Source organism: Neopelma chrysocephalum, unplaced genomic scaffold (genome assembly GCF_003984885.1).
Source record: "Neopelma chrysocephalum unplaced genomic scaffold, ASM398488v2 Primary Assembly neopelma1_67, whole genome shotgun sequence".
Lineage (NCBI taxonomy): Eukaryota > Metazoa > Chordata > Aves > Passeriformes > Pipridae > Neopelma > Neopelma chrysocephalum.
The window spans coordinates 5,984,035-6,003,263 of record NW_020897726.1 but is presented as its reverse complement, the minus strand read 5'-3'; the positions used below and the strand labels follow the sequence as shown (position 1 = coordinate 6,003,263).

The 19,229-nt window shown below is 35.3% G+C and overlaps 1 protein-coding gene across 9 annotated transcripts in view; it reads left to right on the top strand.

The window, feature by feature from the left end:
• THSD7A (thrombospondin type 1 domain containing 7A) overlaps window positions 1–19,229 on the top strand; it is a 287,973-nt gene that overhangs the window by 193,793 nt on the left and 74,951 nt on the right. For all 9 annotated transcript variants that reach the window (XR_003534452.1, XR_003534455.1, XR_003534454.1 and 6 more), the window contains one exon: window positions 18,858–19,049. Coding sequence is in view for 1 of the 9 variants with exons in the window: in XM_027684634.1 (XP_027540435.1) it covers window positions 18,858–19,049 (192 nt within the window). In the remaining 8 variants the exon portion in view is untranslated. The remainder of the gene's footprint in view (window positions 1–18,857; window positions 19,050–19,229) is intronic.

Here is a 19,229-nt window from a genome sequence, read left to right as displayed (position 1 = left end):
GCTATGACAATTTATGAAGAATACAGTTTCAAAAATATTTCTGTGTTATTTGAAGTCTATAGCAAGAAAGCTGGCCACGCTCCGTTAACAGACACATTAGTGCCAATCATATGTAAATAGGGCAAACCAATTTCTGACATAAAAATCCACAAAATTAACTACTGCTGAAAATACCTACAAAATGCTTGTTTCATTCATTTTTGGTTTTATCTTTGGACCGAAATCTGCAGCACAGGTACTAGCAGTGGCTGTAGTGTCAGTAATGTGATTCTGATCCTCACAGTCAGCTGAAATGACTTGCTCATTTTGTAAGAATGTGTAGATAATAAATTGCTTTACAGCCTTTATGATATACTGGGCTTTGTGCCACTGTATGTGCTACTCTGGATAAAACAGATCGCACTTTTGAAGGGCAATTTTTTTCCAGATCTTGGTCAAGCTCACTAATTGTTGGGTTACAGCTAGCTTGACAGGGGATGGGCAGGAGTGGACGTGCTGCATCTTCTGTATCCCAACTGTGAGAGAAACTCACCTTAGAAGAGGGAGCCATGGCAACAGCAAGGCTCTTCATGTGTATGTAAATTCCTAAAACTCTTTGAAGTAGCAAAATTGTTCCAAAGTTGTTTAGGCGGAGGTGCGTGCTGATGTAGCTGAGTGCCACGAGCTCTTTTCTGGCACCTGGATGGATGTGGGTAACACAGGTCTGGTCTTCCTGAGACTGAAGCGCAAATTCAAACCACCGCTGACATTAATATATTTCCATGTAAATGGATGGGTTTTACCCATTTTGCAATTTTGGAGGATAAAACAGTGGTGTCGGTAGTTAATTAGAAGATATAGAAGGTAGACTATTCTGTTTTGTTCAGACACATTTCAAAACAATTAGTTTAGCTACTTTGTCTGGAGCTGAAGCACTGTAGTGAGCAAAATGGAACAGAGCACATTTCCAGGGTATATTTCATTTATTTTGTGTTTATTCTCATCTATTGCGACTGGCTGAAGACACCGTACCTCAGCCATATGAATGTCCTATATGTTTTATTTGCCTTATTGTTTTTCTTTTGATTTAGACATATTTATTTCTGAAATATTTCTCTCCCTTTTGTTGAATTTCACTTTGAAGTAAATCTTATAAAATTTCTTCATGTAGTTTAAATTTTCTTCTGTTATTCCCTGATCAGTATCTCTATTTTCTGTATTAATTTTTTGCTTATGGCTTTATATCATCTTAAAATAGGCAGTTAATGAAACATGTAGAATAAATTTCAGGAAAACTGAAGATTGGCTGGTGCAACAACTTTTATTTAAAGTATTTTGGCTGCTTAAGGAATTGGCTCTTTTGGTATACTTATGGCTTGAATCAAATATATGCTAAATGAGTAGCTGCTGGTCTTCATTTATTCAATTGATCTGGGCATAAGTATTTTATAGGTGTGCCCAAATATAAAGATCCTACTTTTTCTGCCATTTTTATTGTGTGGCTACATGCACTGAATGAAGAAACCATCAGACTGGCTGGATTTTTTGATGAGTGTTTAGGAATGAAAATACTACTTTGTGTCACTTTACAACTTAGTTCTTTAAAAAGAACAAAGAGCCAGATTCAAATTCAGATTCCATTGAATTATTCAGTTAATCCTATAACAAAACCCAGATCAAAATCTGGTCAATGCTCAGCAGTCAATTAGTAGAAAAATATAGTTAATGACAGTTTCTTTCAGCTTTGCCTTATACTTACAGGAACTTGATTATATGGGCATTAGTCATCATTTCCCGATATTTATTACCTAGCTAATATCATAACAGAGCTGCTTTAAACTGTTCTTTGCTGTCGAGAGCTTTTTGGATGACCATCTGAGGCATTTAAATCAAATGTAACATGTATAGTTTTTTCATCTCTATAAACATGTAGGCTATGGAATTTAAAACCAAGTCTTTCCATCCTTTCTTTTATTTTTCTGCTTACATAAAAAGATATTTAATAAGTTTATCAGATGTTTGGTGTATGTAAACATTTCTTACTGAGAATAAAATACAGTCAGTTTAAAGGACCTTAAAATTGACACTCTCATTATGTTTCAGAGCACAGGATTTTTAAGGCTTTTAATTTTTTTACAAGATTTGCTTTATTTAATATAAAGGAATATAAGGAAAAACTAGTTCACAGTACTGCTTAAAACATCTCATTCAAATCTCAGAAAGTTTGATAATTGATAATTCTTCTGTCAATAAAAGGTCACCTTTAATTGGTAACACCAATTTCTTTTAGTCTCTCATGTTGACATTAGGAGGGTGGGTATGTCACTATTGAGTTCCATATAAAATGAGTGCTTTTAGTGTTTATGTAACATAAAGTGATTAAATTATATGGAATGAATTAAATACATCACTTTCTTTGTCCATGTCTTTAACAGTTGCCCTATAATTTGATGTGATGATTTCAATTAAAGTGATGAGTAGAATGTAACTATGTTTCATCTGCATAGTTCAGTAAACAATTATCCCTTATGACAGTGCAATAGACCTTTGTTTCCAATTTATCATATATTTTTGAAGACAGAGTTGCACTTGGTATGGTCAATGCCTACAGAGACAGTAATGTCCATAAATAATATAATTAGGTTAAAAATGGGTGGGCCAATTTAATTACCAAAATCCTTTTCTCATGTCGTAGATCATAACTTGACTGTCTGGTCAGATGAGTTCAGTGTGTTTTGGCCTGTTTACTTCTAAAATATACTATAACACCTTTGCAGAGAGGCTGCACTGGTGTAAGATTTATTGGACTTCTAGGAGTAGAAGTTGATGTAGCGGGAAGTGCAAGTGTTTTGAAAATGTAACAGAGAGTGCAATTACATGGTTTATATTATGCATACTCTTAGTAACTTGCTTTTGTTTTTGATGGCACAACCAGTATGATACTGCAATACCTGCTTGTGGGTAAATTAAGAGGGGGGATTTTGAAACATACATTTTGATTTAAGTAGCATTCTGCAATGCAAGAACTCAGTTCTGATTAGACTCCAAGCTTCATCATGGTAACAACTCAGAGGGGAATAATTGTAGATACATTTTAAAACCATTGGGGTTTTTTAGGAAGGTCAGTTTAATGCTTTACAGGATTTCAATTTGTTACTTCAAATTATGCTGTTATGAAAAAAGAAAGAGAAAGGGGTTTATGGAATTATGGATGGATTGTAAAACTGGATTTATAGACCCAGTATTGAACTTCGGTTTTGGATTTGTATGTCAAGGTGTTAACTCCCTAGAACAGACTCAGAAAATACTTGAAATATTTTTACAAAACATATTTAGAAGAGATAATGTTACATCTAATACTGTTATATATAAAAAAATGCTACATATTATATTACACAGTACTAGTCATTAATCTTTGTGATAAAATGTTCTAAGACAGTATCATCTCATTACATTTGATGGGAGTCAGTTTTCCATCTGAGAGAAAAAGGTTGCACAGGCCTATTTATATTTTCCAACAACCTGCATGCTAATGGTACATTTTCTAAATAAATATTATCAAATTTCAAAGCTGTGAAACTAGTGTGTTGATAAATGGTGACAATTAAAACACAGTCATGAGCTAGTCATGTTGAGCCAGCATAAATAACAATTTTACTCTCAGTACTTCCAGCCTTAAGCAGCTCATTATCTGACATTTCTTACAGATCATAATTTGTGTTGAGTACTGATTAATGAAAAACCACTCTTACCTGCCAAAAATGTTTGATTTCACAAGATAACTGTTCCAGTGGCAATTCAGAGCCTTAAGATAATCTGTGTCATTTTGCAATTCTTGCAACTCCTGTGCACTGCACAAACACCATCTCCACTGAATACTTCAGAAACTTCAAACTAAAACATGCCCAGCCACAATGATTACTTGGAATCAGGGCAAACAACTGAGAATATCAATCTCTCCAGTGTTCCCAGTGACCTGTTCCAGATTTTGAGGTGCAGGTAGTCTGTGACTCTACGTAGCTGAAACAGTATTTTCAGTAGTAGAGGGAAAGGAACAGATTTGTACCTGGGATTCGGTGAAAAGGGGGATGGAAGACAAGAGGAAGAAACTGGTTGTGACCAAGAAATGAAGTTAAGAACTGGAGAAAGGTGGGATTTTACCCTGGTTTCCAGGACAATTTACTGAGACCAAGCAAATTATAAAATGCCTCTACATGACAGGGATTAGGAATGAATTTCGGGAGGGATTTAGTCTCTTAACAGTCAGCCCAAGGGAGGATTTGACAAGCAGCTGGGGAGAATTTGGCAGGACCGGGTGAAAGGGACAGTGAGGTGGCAGACTGAGATTAGTGTCTAGAGAAAATAAGGCTGGATAAGAAGCCAGAAAATGGGGAAGAAAGAAGGAAATTCGTAACTTCTAGAGCTGGAACGCAATGCATTATAGTTTGCTTCTGCTTTTGCCTCATGAGGTCACCAGGCAGAGCAGCATTGTCCAGCATCAGTGTAACACCCATGGCAGAAGTACTATTTTTCATTTGGCTTCTCTTTTAAAGTAGAAAATTGGAAAGAAATATTATGTCAAAATTAAGTATTTTAGCTTGCAAAGGCAAGCCCTCAAACATCAGGAAATTAAAAAGGTTTGTCTGGTCCTTATGCAAATGTGTCAAATGCAAGTACTTAATTATTTGAGTGTGCTGACATGACATTTTCCCCCCAGAACCTACTACTTATTTGTGATACAGATATATCTATCTCCTTTGGTGATTAAGTGTGCATTTTGTAGTAATGAATACAACATCTTTGATAAAGCTAGCCTTAGTTTTCTCATTCTTCAGGGTTTAATTTTGCTCCACTTTTGTTCAGTGTCAGTGTGGTGGGTCTGGCTGAGCTGGAATTTATTTCCCCATAGTAACCCTCACAGTGCCATGCTCTGCGTTGGTAGCTAGAGGTGTGTTGTTAACAAACCCATGTTTTGGCTTCTGCTGTAACATTCCTTCTTCAATCGAGGGTGAGATCCTGGGAGGGGACATGAGTAGGCCAACTGACCCACACTGACCAAGGGGATATTCCATACCATATGACATCAACCCAGATATAAAAGCTGAGGCAAGGAGCAGGACTGGAGGCACTCATTGTCTCAGATGGCTGCCGCGTGTTGGAGCCCTGCTTCTCAGAGAAGTGGCTGACCATCGCTGCTTATGGAAAGTAGAGATTAACTGTTGGCTTCTGCTTTGTGCATGCGCACACTGCTTTTGCTTTTGCTTGCGTAAATATAAACTGTCTTATCGCAACCCACGATTTGTGTTGTTTTCTTTTCCCACCTTACTTTCTCCCCTGTCCAGCTGGGAAGGGGAGGGAGAGAGCAGCTGGGTGGGCACCTGGCATTCTGCAAAAGTGAACCCACCACAGTCAGCAAAATATAATATGAACCCATCACATCTTGAATGTTCTGAAAATAACACTGTATTAGTGGGCATCTGAGAGTCATGACAGAAAGATCTTAGGAAAAATACCAATTCTGTTTTAATAACATTTTGAATTAGTATGTGGTAAATAAAACATAGCCCTGTGCCTTGAACAAAGAGAATCAAACTAAAAATACCAAATATCTCCTCATTAAGGAGTTTCCAATCTGAAACTGGGAGGAGGAAGAGACCCAGTGGAAAAATAATAAGCGTGTGATTATGCAATTAAAAAGCCTAAATTGCAACTTTAATTCTGACATTTACTCTTGTTTGCGTTCTTGACATAGTTTTGGGGGTAATTTATTGATTAACTATGTAAATCTTTCCCTAGGAATTATCAGATGTTTGTGTTTAATTTTACTGATATTAGACATCATTTACTGGTACTGATATGCATTAGTATTTTCCAGAGAAAAGATATTAAGCAAAAACTATATTAAATCTCTTGTTCTGAGGGTCTAAGAATGGATTTTTTTAATTATTGCATTTATTTATTTATTTATTATTATTGTTTATTATTATTTATTGTTATTCATTATTTTATTATTTTGTTATTATTTAATGAGGGGGAAAAGATGAATTACACTAGCTAGAATCATCTTATATATTAAAGGAGGCTCCTAGAAAACCGATGATGTCCTTCCAGTAGGGAAAGGGAATCCCAGTTTCCAGGATACAATTTTTTTCTTTGAGTAGGGTAAATCTACAGTGAAATCTCTCAGATTTCTATGACTTTAGGACATTAGCTTGTATAACTTATTAGCAAAGTAAGAAAGTTGCAATGTCCCTATATATTGCAGATTTGCTCCTGTTATTTCTGATTTAGTTATGACAATGTTATTATATTTCATTAATTTAGCATATATAAGATGTAAAGGTATTTACCTCTGGCTGCTTTCCTTACATCTCTTTCTCTGAATCCATATGCTGAGAGGCTTGGAGAATGGAAAAGTCAAAAGGATGGGTTAGTTGTAGTCTTCTGGAATCAGTTATGAAAATATTTCCAAAAGAGAAGATTAATTCGTGTCTGAGCTCCCTAAAGGCGAGCTGTGCCTTCTACTTGTAATGATGAGAAGATATTCTTTGCAAGATGCATAAAAAGATGTTCTCCAAAGACTGCATTTTATCTGCCAGTAGTAGGACACAGACAGAAGCATCCGTGAAATTAATTTTAAAACCATTTCTCAGAAATGTATAAACATGACAGTGGCAGTGATCTTTCTTACACCTCTTGGGTCCTGTGTTTTAACTGTGATTTAATTGAGCTGTCAGATTACATAGAGAGTGACAACTCTTTACTAGCTGCAGCTGGATGAATAATGCAAAGAAAATGTTTGAAATCATCTTTTCCTATATAAAATAATTTTTCTTACTCTCTTAAACCCCCCTTTGAGATACATGTATATTTGTGTGGCAAGAGGTATGACAGATACATATGAATGCACAGTTGTAAACTTGCTGCAAATTCACTGCATATTTGTGAAATACTAGGTAATTGAAAAACTGAAAAATTCACCTAATATTCGGTCAGGTGTATACCATTAGTCATTTTTTTTCAGCTGTGGATTAAGCTTTTGCATTAGAGAGAAGAATATCATTAAACTGTCGGTGGCCAAATTCTAGGAAAATACTCAGTATTGAAACTGCAGTGCTGGAGTATTTATGAATCAATTTATGATGCAACTTCTTGAACCTTTTAGCTTAAATGTATTAATTTATTCACCAAAGCTCATATTTGTGCAGAAAATGAGAAGCCTGAAGTTTGTGAAAGTTTTGATGTTTCTTGAAAAACCAGGCCATTTAAGGTAACTGCTGGAAATATGCAGATTAGTACCTCAGTGTAGGGAATTTTTGAAAAGATTGTGATGAGCACTCACTTTCATTCTACTGACATTAGTGGAACTGTCACATTGTTTTCATGCTATTGTTTGTCTAGTCTTGCCTATTATTTCCTTTTTATGCTTCTATTCCTGACTTATATCCCTGAATATTAATCTAGTTCAGATGAGCACATCAGAATTATCTTTTCTAATCAAACTGGTTTGATTGACATTCCATTGCCCTTCCCAAACTTGTTCTCCACTTAATTTTGAGCTTATTGGAGGTGAGGGGGAAATGCCTAAAATAGCAGTTACAATAAAATGCCTGTGAAACCTTTTAAAAGGCTACAACACTCTACTTGTCTATATCAGATGAATTAAAAAATTTTATGAGAATACTCAGCAGTGAAAAAATAGTACTGCAATTGCCAGTGAAAAATGTCTTGTTTTCTAAATAATGAAAAAGACATATTGCAATAAAATATATGCATTTTGCATTTTCAAATCCATGTAATTGAAATCCTATGGTTAACAATATTCAACTAACAGTACCAGTATTTCTAAAGTCTATGAAAGGACTTTTCTTCACTTTTAAACCCAGTAGAGTTTCTGTAACATTTTACACACAAATAAAGTATTTTTAAATTTTTAAGTCATATTTTTATATCCTTTTTTCACTATATGAATTGGGGCTTGATTGGGAAAAGTTTATGAGACAGTCCAGTTGAATTTGGAATCAGCTATATTTTTTAATGTGACTTGGTGCTTTTGACAAGTGTTTTTAGAAATGTAGAGTGAATTTTCAAGTGATCTCATCCTTCAGATTCACACTGTCTTTTTGTTTCCTTATAGCTCTGTCAGCACTTTTCTCCTCCTTTCCCCGTCCTCCTAAAATGGCCTATTGGTCTGACATATTGATCCCACTTGGTCCCATGACTAATATTGATTTTATTCTCAATGGGACTGTTGCCTGTCATCAAACTTATTTTTTCTTTCATATCAAGATGACATTTGATTGGCTTATTTGACACTAGAAGGCAACTGTGCTTGGTTATGATCAATACACTTGTATTCTCTGTTCCTTATCATTCTCAGTAAGACTACATTAGCAAATGAACCATGAAAATGCTTCAAATACCTGTCAAGCAGTAGGAAAATTTTATTCCTTTTGTCAGGCAGTGTATGGGTACTCCACTGTGCTAGACTTCTATCCCTGTGGTACAAGTCTGCTATGACATCAAGTAAAAAGTATAGGAGGTTTTCAGCTAAAGGCATATCATGTCTAAGTTTTGTTTTGTCTTATATGCATGGAGACACTTTGAAAAGTCGATCCAAACTAACGGCAAAAATAATTAAACTATACTAAATGTGTCTCTGAATCCTCTTATTAAGAGTTAAGATGGCCTTAATTATCTTTGTCAAGAATTTTCTCTTTCATTCCAAATAAGGATAGCCATACAAAATGGACTATTTATTAACATAAAATGTTAATACAGTTTAACTAATCTCCTTCAAAGTCTGATTTTAATTAATTTGGATTAATTCTTCAGTATTCCCATTTATAATACACTTTTTTAGTGATACTCATTTTATCACTAATAATTCAGATACAGCCTCTTTCATGCTAGTGAATATTCAATTGTATCTGAAGTAGTGAAGAATCAAAGAAGGTATCATCTGTAAGAAGAATTTTCCAATAGCCTTTGATGCGTAATACAAAAAATGCACTCAGTAACTCACAGGGTTGTGTCAGAGATAAAAAGGCTGTGTTACTTTTTAAGTCATAGTGCTATAAGATACCATCAGTGTGCCTCTGTGTGTATACTGAAGGAACTTGCCTCATGTGCATTTATTTATTTATTTATTTATTTATTATTTATTTAACTGGTACCCTCACAGGTAGTCAGGTGACTGCTGTGTGCTTGGGGGAACAGATACTGTGGCTGGCGTCACCCTTACTACTTAGAAAATTGTATAAATAAGTACAGGTAGAATTCGAAAACCTGTTTCTATATTTTTTGAGTGAAAATGTGTAATTTTAGTTTTCAACCCTAGTAAATCTAGAAAAGAATAGTGAAAATTTAGAGAGGGGATAAAGAAGTAAGAGGTAAATTTTCAAAGTGGATACCACAAAATATTAAGTTGACAAAAAGAGAACAGCTATTTTTCACTTTTCTCATTCTCATTGAGTAAAGAATGCAAGCACAAATAAGCAGGTTACCCTTTAATGGAATTGATTTCCCCAACCAAATGCTCCGGATTTCTGTATGTTTTTGTGTTAACATAGTTATGGACTATTTTTTTTCATACTATTTAATCTGTCCAGATGACACTGCATTTTACATTAAAAAAAATTATTTGAGTAAAGAAATATTATTTTTTTACCTGTTTTTATTTGCTTCTATGAAATTTAGACTGTATCTACATGACTGTAATCCTGATAGATGATTCCAATATAAATGGAGGTACAAATGTTCTGCTATTGCCAGATATGGAATGGGATTACTGTAAGCATTAATATTGTATCTGAAGATGTTAGTTCATTATTTTTAACCATTATTTTTAAGTTACATCCAAACAATATGCAAAGATGTTTCCCATCAGAAGCAATTATAGCAGCAAATATCCATCTTTAAAATAGGTTCTTAATTTTTGCATCAGAGTTGTCCCTTTATTGTTGTAATTATTTCAAGGTATGGAGTGTTATTTTGGTTTTGGTCATTCCTGTAACTGTTTTGTGTATGGTGCAAAGCTTTACCTGATGGTATAAGGAATACTGACCGGGATTTTTTAGCAGTGCCTTACTTTCTTGAAATTTGCTTGATTGAAACTTTGGATGAGCTTAAACACAGGGAAGAAACTTGAAGCTAGAACTGTCTTACCTCTGTAGCAGAATAGCTTTCACACCTTTTAGCTTTCCTATAAACCACTTGCAAGGGGTTAGCTGCTTCTGCATTCTTTTACACAGGTGGCAATATGCTGTTTTGTGGGAAAGGTGAGTAAACACATGCTACTCTGTAAGCTATAACTGAGCTGTAGCAGTAGCATTTACTGGTTTGGTTACAGAGAAGGAGCAGAAGTGTTCAAGTGTTATTGTTGAAATTAGATTTCTGCATGAATGTGGGAGTTCTTGAAGCCACTGTCATCCCACTCATCAAAATTTCCCATAAGGTGAATACATGAAGAAAGAAGAAAATTGCACATGGCCATCAACAAGAAGTTTATTCCTTGTAAAATGTGTTGTTTCATCTCATTAAGAAATAGAAAACCTTAAAAAGATCATGATTTTTTTTTAAGTATGTTGACATGCTGTTATCTTTGTTTGGAAAAATATTGGATATGGTGGATTTCTAAGCTCCAGCTATTTTTGTTTTGTATATTATTAGTTCCTGTCATTATCAATCATTTGTCATCACAAATATTTGCTTAAAAAAACAAAAAGCCAAAACCACATTTTAAAAGTTAGTATTATAAAAGTATTTTAAAAGGTATTCATATCTTCCAGTATTTGTATAGTGAAAGGAGAGTAGTCAGTGACCCTTTCTCTATGTCACTGATTTGTGTGTGCTGTTATGGTAAAGATGTAAATAAGATGAAAGTCTATGTGCTTGTGCTAGCAAGTCTCTCATTTTAAAAAAATAAATACATCCATGTGTTTCTGAGATTCATGATGGTTTTTTTGAGTAAGTGGCCAAAGTATCAAGTTTACCATTTTTCTTCTAGTAAGGAATAGACTGTATGATACGGCATTGAAACTAAAACCACAGTAAACTTGCACACACAAATCACCAAATCAAACAATTTACAATCCTACAATGTTTTCATATCATTAAACTATTAAACCAACTTTCTGTCCTTTTTTACCTAATGAACAGATGTAACCAGTGTATTTGTCTTCATTGAAATCACTGCCATTTCTACTTAGGCTTCTTAGAAGAAAAAGACTTCAAGAATATTAACCATCAGCTAATTAAGATGTACTTAATTAAATGCAAATACTACTTAGCAAAAGCAATTGAGAGAAAGGCTTGTGATTAGGGAATCAGCAATTGGTTTAACACTTGGAGCTACCAGCTAGGCACCTAAGAATTAGAAATGAATACAGAAACTTCACTTGATAAGAATAATACAAGGGGAAAATACACCCTCACGTTGTGTTTGTTGAAAAACTTAGGAGTCAATGAAGTAGAATATATTGAGGTCATAAATTGTAGTTGATGTGGCTTTATGTTCAATTAGAGAGGTTAAAATTATTTCAAACATTGAGAATTTATCAACCTACCTCATAAAGAGATATTTTTGACAGCTGGTCACTCAGGAACCATAACAGAAAATAATTACTAAGGTTGCTGCAGTTTTCAAAGGCATTGCCATTTTACTAACATAAAAGCTTACATTGACAGACTTGGGAGCAGATATGAATAAATACCATCAAGATGATATGAAGGCTAGTGGGATTAATAGAACACAGAAAGTTTCCTATTGTCTATCAAAGTATGTGCTACATGCAGGTATTGAATTGATTCAAGAGCAAAAATTGTTCTGTCAGTCAGGTACTCCTGTATGTGCTGCTTTTTTTTCCCTCCAAATACTCTTAAGATTGTTGAGCTAAACTAGATGGTAAATGATGAATTGCATGTAAATGTTATTGTTTCCCCTTTCTGTGGCTTATTTGATTAGGTTTTCAGAGATTAACTTCTAAATTCTCCCTACTGAAAAATCTGGGTCAGCCTTTCGCAGTTGTGTATGCATTTTAGTTAGAGATAACTGACAAAGATAACATTCCTCAGAGAGTTCCTCCTGTATAAGGAAAACCAAACAAAAACCAAAACAGAATGGTCAAAAAAAAAAAAAAGAATAAGTCATGGTAAGAGACTGAATTTCCAATCAGCAATTCTGATAAAGTAGAATTATGATAAGGTTTGAGGAAGACACATTGCATGTGTCTGATTATGTAAAAGGACAAAATTTGAATGAAAGTATTATGGGCCCCCACTTTTTCCTATGCACAGTGCACAACGTAGTCCTCTGCCTCTTCTGATCATTTTAGAAAGAGAACTCCACACTACTGCTGGAGCACCGAGGTTTGGAAGGAAAAGTTAATTTACTGTGACATTAACTTACATGCAATTTATGCTAGGCAGGCAGGATTTTTCCTTTTGTGGTGAATTTTGGGGACAGGTAATCAATTAGTGATTTGAAAAAAATACAAAAGTATTAGAAATTTAAACCATAATTTTAGTTTATCCTGGTGATTGATTACCATCTGCTCATTTGTAGATATAAGGTGTCCTAGCATGTGAAAAATGTGGGTTTTTGGATAAATTTGATAGCTGTTCTGTAATATGAAGAACTTCCATCTTGCATTAGACTAATCATCCAATGCATAGACAAGGTTATTATTATTTAAAATCTAGTATGGAATTTCACATTTGAATAAGTTTGTAAGTTTTCTTATTTAGTGATTTTCTTGAAGTTGTTTTTTTATTTTATTTTATTTAGAATAATGACAGTTAAATTTACTAATACTTTGTCTATACTGTTACAGTCTAGTCATGGCATTCCTGTAACTTTGAGGCAGTTAGATTTTCTTTCTGGTTTTCTGCCCTGATTTAGGCACTTCAGAATTGTAAGAAAATTAAGAAACAAACAAACAAAAATCCCCATATTTTCCCTTCTTCTAGTCAAACTATCATTGTATGTCTCTACAGGAATAATGCGAAACAAATTAACATTGTATCACAAACTTTTTAGTGGAGAAGGATATGTTTTATTAACTTCAGCTGCAGGAAGTGATTAAAGTTAGTTCCATATGAAGAACAGGACTGAGCACATAGCGCAGTCCTGGTTTTACTAAGTTTTGAGTATAAATATGCATCTTTTGTTCTTGATGGACAGCTTTGGCTCCTCATCCAGACTGAGGAGGTCATTCAACACATTTTGAGACTGACGAGGGAATGTGTGAGGACACCCATAGGACCTCATGTGGGAAGAATGTATGTGGGAAGCTGCATGTTCAAGATAAAGAACAGTCTCAGCCATTTCAGCCTTTGCAACCCATAGCGGAGACAGTTCAAGACTTTCCTGTTGATTATTTTTCTGCACAGGAAAGGAAGGAAACAGTCAGTGGCAATCAGCACAGCTCACAGATTTTGTTATTGTGTGAACTAACTGCATTTTTCTCCTGCAGCCTCCAAGCTTAGAGGCATTACTGAAGGCAGTTGAATAATGTCCAAGCCTTCTTCACCCACAAACATCGATCACTTTAAAAATTGAGCTCTGGGGTTCTTTTCCAAGTATTTTAGGTGCCCAGCAGTTTTCCAGTGGATGATACATCATGTGCCTCCTTTTCAGCTTCGATGGCAAGACAAGAAAACTGCTAAGAGAGGCATCAGCTGAGAAACTGATGCCTACAACTGATGTAGTCACATATATGTAACACAGTACATATCTTAATATGTATAACCAGTACATGTAGATCATGCAGTGCTGTGAGCTGTTAGTCTTTTCCATATTTTGTATCTTTGTGTCATTTTAAATGTGCAGTTTTCAAAACACCTGAATGATTCTTTGTGATTTGTTGTACTTAAAATCAGACTATTGTATGTGGGTGCCAGGAACCACAAAAAAAAGGTACTGACCTAAGTGAGATTTTTCTTTTCTTAGAGTTGAAGAATAGCAAATTGGACACATTGTACTAAGCAATTCAGAATCTGAGGTTGCAATTTTAGCATTTGGTCTCAGTTGCTGTCATTAACTCTTTTATGAACTCTAAAATATAAATGTAAGATTGCTTTGACACCAGTGTGATATTCCTGTCTTATACTGATTACACAGACATATTAAAATAATGTTTGATATTAATGTTCAAAGCACTCTTTTGATTTAATCCCGTTTACTGTGATGTTATTGTCAATTTTTTACAGAGTTTATATTGGTTTATAGCTTTCAGAAACAATAGCTGATTTCCTGGTAGAGAACTGAGACCAAGCTTCTTGTCTTATTGCATAGGACTCCAGCAGCAGTTTTATTTTATGTTGAATTTCTTTAAAGTGTTCTCTATGCTTCATTGAATCTTGCAGCAATTTTAGTGCTTATTTTAAGGCTTTAAAAAAATTTTTCCTTTGTTAAACACTTGCCTTTTCATTTACTACAGGTTAAAATTTCACAGCAATTTTTTTACTGTGCACTGAAGCACATCATGTTAAAAAATACACAAAAGCAAGAATATTTCTTTGCCATGTCTCTTTATTGATACCAACTCTAAGAATGCTTCCCATTGGAACTGTCTTAAATCATTTTACAAGAAACTTAAATATCAGGCACATTTTACACGAGTGACCAAAAACACAAAGGACTGACATGATTCAACTGCACTAACCTCAGAAAGTGGGTCTTCTGTGGTCTAGACTGACCATTAGCATCTAGACCAAATTTTCACAGATACCACATCAGCTTTGTGAATATGATAAAACAAAACTAGTGATATGAATACAGTCTGGTACTTATCAGCCAGTTCCTCTGGAATGCTATTCACAAGTTCCCTCTCTGATCCGTAAAATTTTGCCTATTCAGTAGGAGGTTTGGGGGTTTTCGTTTGGTTGGTGTTCTGTGTTTGTTTGTTTGTTTGTTTTAAAGCAATTAAATCGTTCAGTAGTTCAGTAGTGGCTCTCCTGTGTGCACACATACAGGAGGTCTTCATGCCAAAAAGGCGGCCACAAGGAGGTTTTAATGCAGTGACTCGTTTTGCTCATTGTCTAGCTGGATCCAGCATTTGAGTTTGAGGAGCCAGTTTGAGGAATGCTAGCTCAGCACTCCTCACTGATGTAAATCTGTAAAAAAATCCCAGCAACGGTTTAAACAATTTTTGACATTTTAAATTCCTGAAAAATAAAACCTCTTTTGCTTCCTGCCATTTCTACATACAGTCACTCCCTTAAGTGCAGTCTGGATATTTTAGTCCAAAATGTGCATCTGTTGCCTAAGAGAGAAATATCATTCAACAACATAGACATTGTTTCTGAATATGGACTGCTGCTAGATACCAGGTTTTAAAGAACAAATCAACTGATAAATGGTGAAGAGTTCTCTTGACAGAAATGTCATATTGTGTTTTCATCTTTTTGCTTTTTACTTTTTGTCATTCTGTCATTTAGAGTATAAATAACCCAGGGCAGAGGCCTTTCAGTCATGTTTTTGGAGTTCTGTCTTCAACTCTTGTGCAACATAAATTTATACCCATAACATTCAAACAGAATCATAGGATCATAGAATGGTTTGGGTTGGAAGGGATAAAGTTCATCTAGTTCCAGCCCCGTCCTGCTATAGGCAGGGACACCTTCCACTAGACCAAGTTGCTCAGAGCTCCATTCAACATGGCCTTGAACACTTCTAGGAGTGGGACATCCACAGCTTCTCTGGACCATCTGTTCCAGTGCCTCACCACCTTCACAGTAAAAAATTTTTTTCTTTTGTCTAATCTAAACCTACTCTGCTTCAGTTTAAAGCTAGTCCCCCTTGTCCTATCACTACATGCTTTGTAAAAAGCCCCTCTCCAGCTTTCTTGTCGGCCCTTTTTAAATACTGGAAGGTTCTACAATGTCCCACTAGAGCCTTCTCTTTTCCAGGCTGAACAACCCCAATTTTCTCAGCCATTCCTCATAGAAAACATGCTCCTGCTCTCTGATCACCTTCATGGCCCTCCTCTGGACTTGCTTCCACACACATGGCAAACTTTTTCAAATGGAACGTTTTCTGAGTAGTTTTAGTCTTTACACTGGCATTGTTCCCAGCTTAGGGTTGAGTGGTTCCTGGTAGTTGACTACTATGCACTTTAAAGAGGAAGGCAAAAAAGGTCAAGTTGTTCATAAAATCATTAGTGAAATGTCAGAAACAATTTAGTCTAAAAAACTATTTCACTGAAGATAAGAAGTACCCATTATAAACCTTCCTTCCAACTACATTTCTATGCTATTGGATTCATCAGATAAGAATTGGACAGTTGACAAAAATGAAATGCCAATATGTAAGATCCGTATCTCTAGAATATTTTCTCTGTAAAAGCAAAGGAGAAAAGAAGGGTTTGATTCTGGGAGAGGTCCAAGGCTTAGTTTTGTTTGAAATATAAACTCAGACTGAAACTAGTTTAACAGAATTTCTCATCATGGCCCCAAATTTAGTTTGAGTTTAAAATTAACAGCTAGCAGGTTATAAATAAGCTTAATATAGTATCATTTGTTTACACTTTACTGTAATAGTAGCCAGCATGAAAGTATCCCGGCAGTTTACCTCATTGAGTCTTACCTAGAAATGGAACAATTTGAGAGTAGGGTTAACCCCTTTTCTAGCTTTTTTTCCCTCTTCTTTGGAAAGGATGTTTGCAGTCCGCTCCTCTGTCTCTTGTCTTTCAACCCAAACACATTCTTCTCTGAGGAAGCAGAAAGGAATCCATCCTGCACTAGTGTCAGAGTGTGGTGACCTGTGATACAAAAGAAGGAGCAATTGATGCAGACTGAGTCCAGTGAGGGAAGCAGAACTTGATGTGGGAGAGCTATGAAGCCTTCGGCAAGGCTCAAATTTTTATTTTTAATATGGGAAAATACAGCTGTTGAGACTGACTTGATCTCAAAGGTCTTTATAATTCAGACAACTATGACTACTTCAGGTTATTTTAAAAACATGAGCTGCAGATTTCCCCTGGTTTTCAGAGCCAAGGAAGATTGATGTTTGCAGTTCTGTTGTGCCTAAATATTCTGTATGAATAAAATATTTGGCCCTGGCTAATACTGGATGGATGGCCCTCATCTTTTCCTCTTTCATAAAGAATTTGGTCATTAATAGCTCTGGGACTCATAATATGACTGAAGTACTAAAGAACCTCCTAGTTTCAGGAACTCAATTTAGCAGATATTCTTATTTGAGAGACTCTAAGTCTGTAAATCTTGAATGACAAAAAATGTAGTTTCTGTTTAGATTAGTGTTTGAATCATTTTATTATTATTCTATTAAGCAATAAAGCCTAATTTGAGACTTGGGTAAAGCAGTGTTTATAGAGCTTTGGCTTCATTTGCAGTATGCACAGTTCTCACTGAATTAGCTTTCAGAATCCAGCTGATAATTATTAACAGTGGCTGATGCATTTATGATTCAGTTATAGAGCAATTAATATACCTAACAAATGTTTTGTTGGATTGAAGACTTATGTTCATTTGCAGATTGTTGCAAAATAAGACTTTATTTTGTTGACATTGGCTATTAGAACAAAGGGATTCACATGATGGATCTTAGAAAGTGCATGCTCTAGACACTCCTGTTGAGTCCTGGCAAGATCAAGTATGCTTCAACAGTATTTCAGAAGGCAAAACATAATTCAACAGGAGGTTTTATGCCCTAGTACAGCAAGGATCATATAGCACAAAAGGCATTCAGATGCTTTGAAATTTTATCCTTTTTAGAAAATCTTTTTTAAAAGTTTTATGTTTACAAATGAACTGGCTCTTTCCATGCCTTGATTGTAGGTGGTTATCAGGGCCTTAGAACTCCAGTGTGCTCTTAGATGCAACTTTTTTACAGTTCCTTGAAACTGGCATTATGTATTGGGCTACTGCTCAATCCTTGTGCTTTTCCTTGCAAGCACTCTAATTGGTTTGTAAAATAACAAGGCTAGAATTCTAAAAAGTGAACTCAAACCTCTCCCTTCTTAGTTAATTTTTTCCATCATCTGCTCTAACATGAAGATTTATCATGAGACTTATTGACATCAGAATATGTGGTTCCTCATTCATTCCTCACTTAATGAATATTAACTTATTTGATCAAGAAATCATAAGTCACTTCACAAAACTATCCATTTTCTGATTAGGGTGCTGTTCAGACAGATCTTAGACACAGTGCTGTCACGATTTTTCTTATTGAAAACAAAAGGAACCCTGCTACTTAAACAATAGCTAATATTTCATTGAACAATTTATACCAGCCTGGATCTTTTTATTATAATGAAATGTGTACCTTGATGTGACATAATACAAACGCATAGATCATTTTATACTTCCATGACACAAAGAGTGATGTGTTGCTGGTTTGCTAACAAATGAAGATCTTTCTAACCAAATGACACTCCGACTGCAGTTTACTGCAGCTTTTCATATTTTGATGGATAGCTGCAATTCAAAGGATGAATTGTGGGTTACAAAACTGGCTAAGCTGGAAGTTCAGATGTTTTTCTCCTTCTCCCACAAACATGGAAGAAAACTAGGTCATTACAACATGCGTTTCCATGCACACAGTTTTCCATAGGTATGTTATATACTCTGTTACTCACATTTGGATTTTCTGTGGAATCAAGTTTTACAAAATGAAAGCCTCAAGACTGCCCAGGCTGGCATTCACTTCATCAGAATATCAAATTAAACTAGATTTAAGCAAGTTCTCTCAGAATCGAGGCAGAGGAGACAAGTAATTTTAATAAAAAATCTATTTACTTTGTTTATATAAAAGAACAGAATCTAATTTATTTGTGTGTCCATCTGGACTAGATTGCTCATTTTAAGTTAATTTAACAAATGATGGACTGCTACCGGCCTTTTTTTCCCAGGAGAAGAGGTTGACAGACAGCTGTGTAGAGATGCTATCTACCCAATCCCAGTTGCCTGTGAAGCTCCATGCCCAAAGGACTGTGTGCTCAGCATGTGGTCTGCATGGTCCTCCTGCTCACACACCTGCTCCGGCAAAACCACAGAAGGGAAGCAGATGCGTGCCCGCTCCATTCTAGCGTACGCAGGTGAAGGTAAGGTCGCATACCCTTGCAGGCTCTCATTTGATTGTGAATTCTCAACTGTCTTTGTAATGTCAAAGTAATTTCTCGATCTACAGAAGCAAATTATTAGATGGAGTTGTGTTTTTTTAAATATAGAAAAATTATTAAATGCTTATTCTACGTTACTCCTGGTACCTCAAGCTGTTTAAA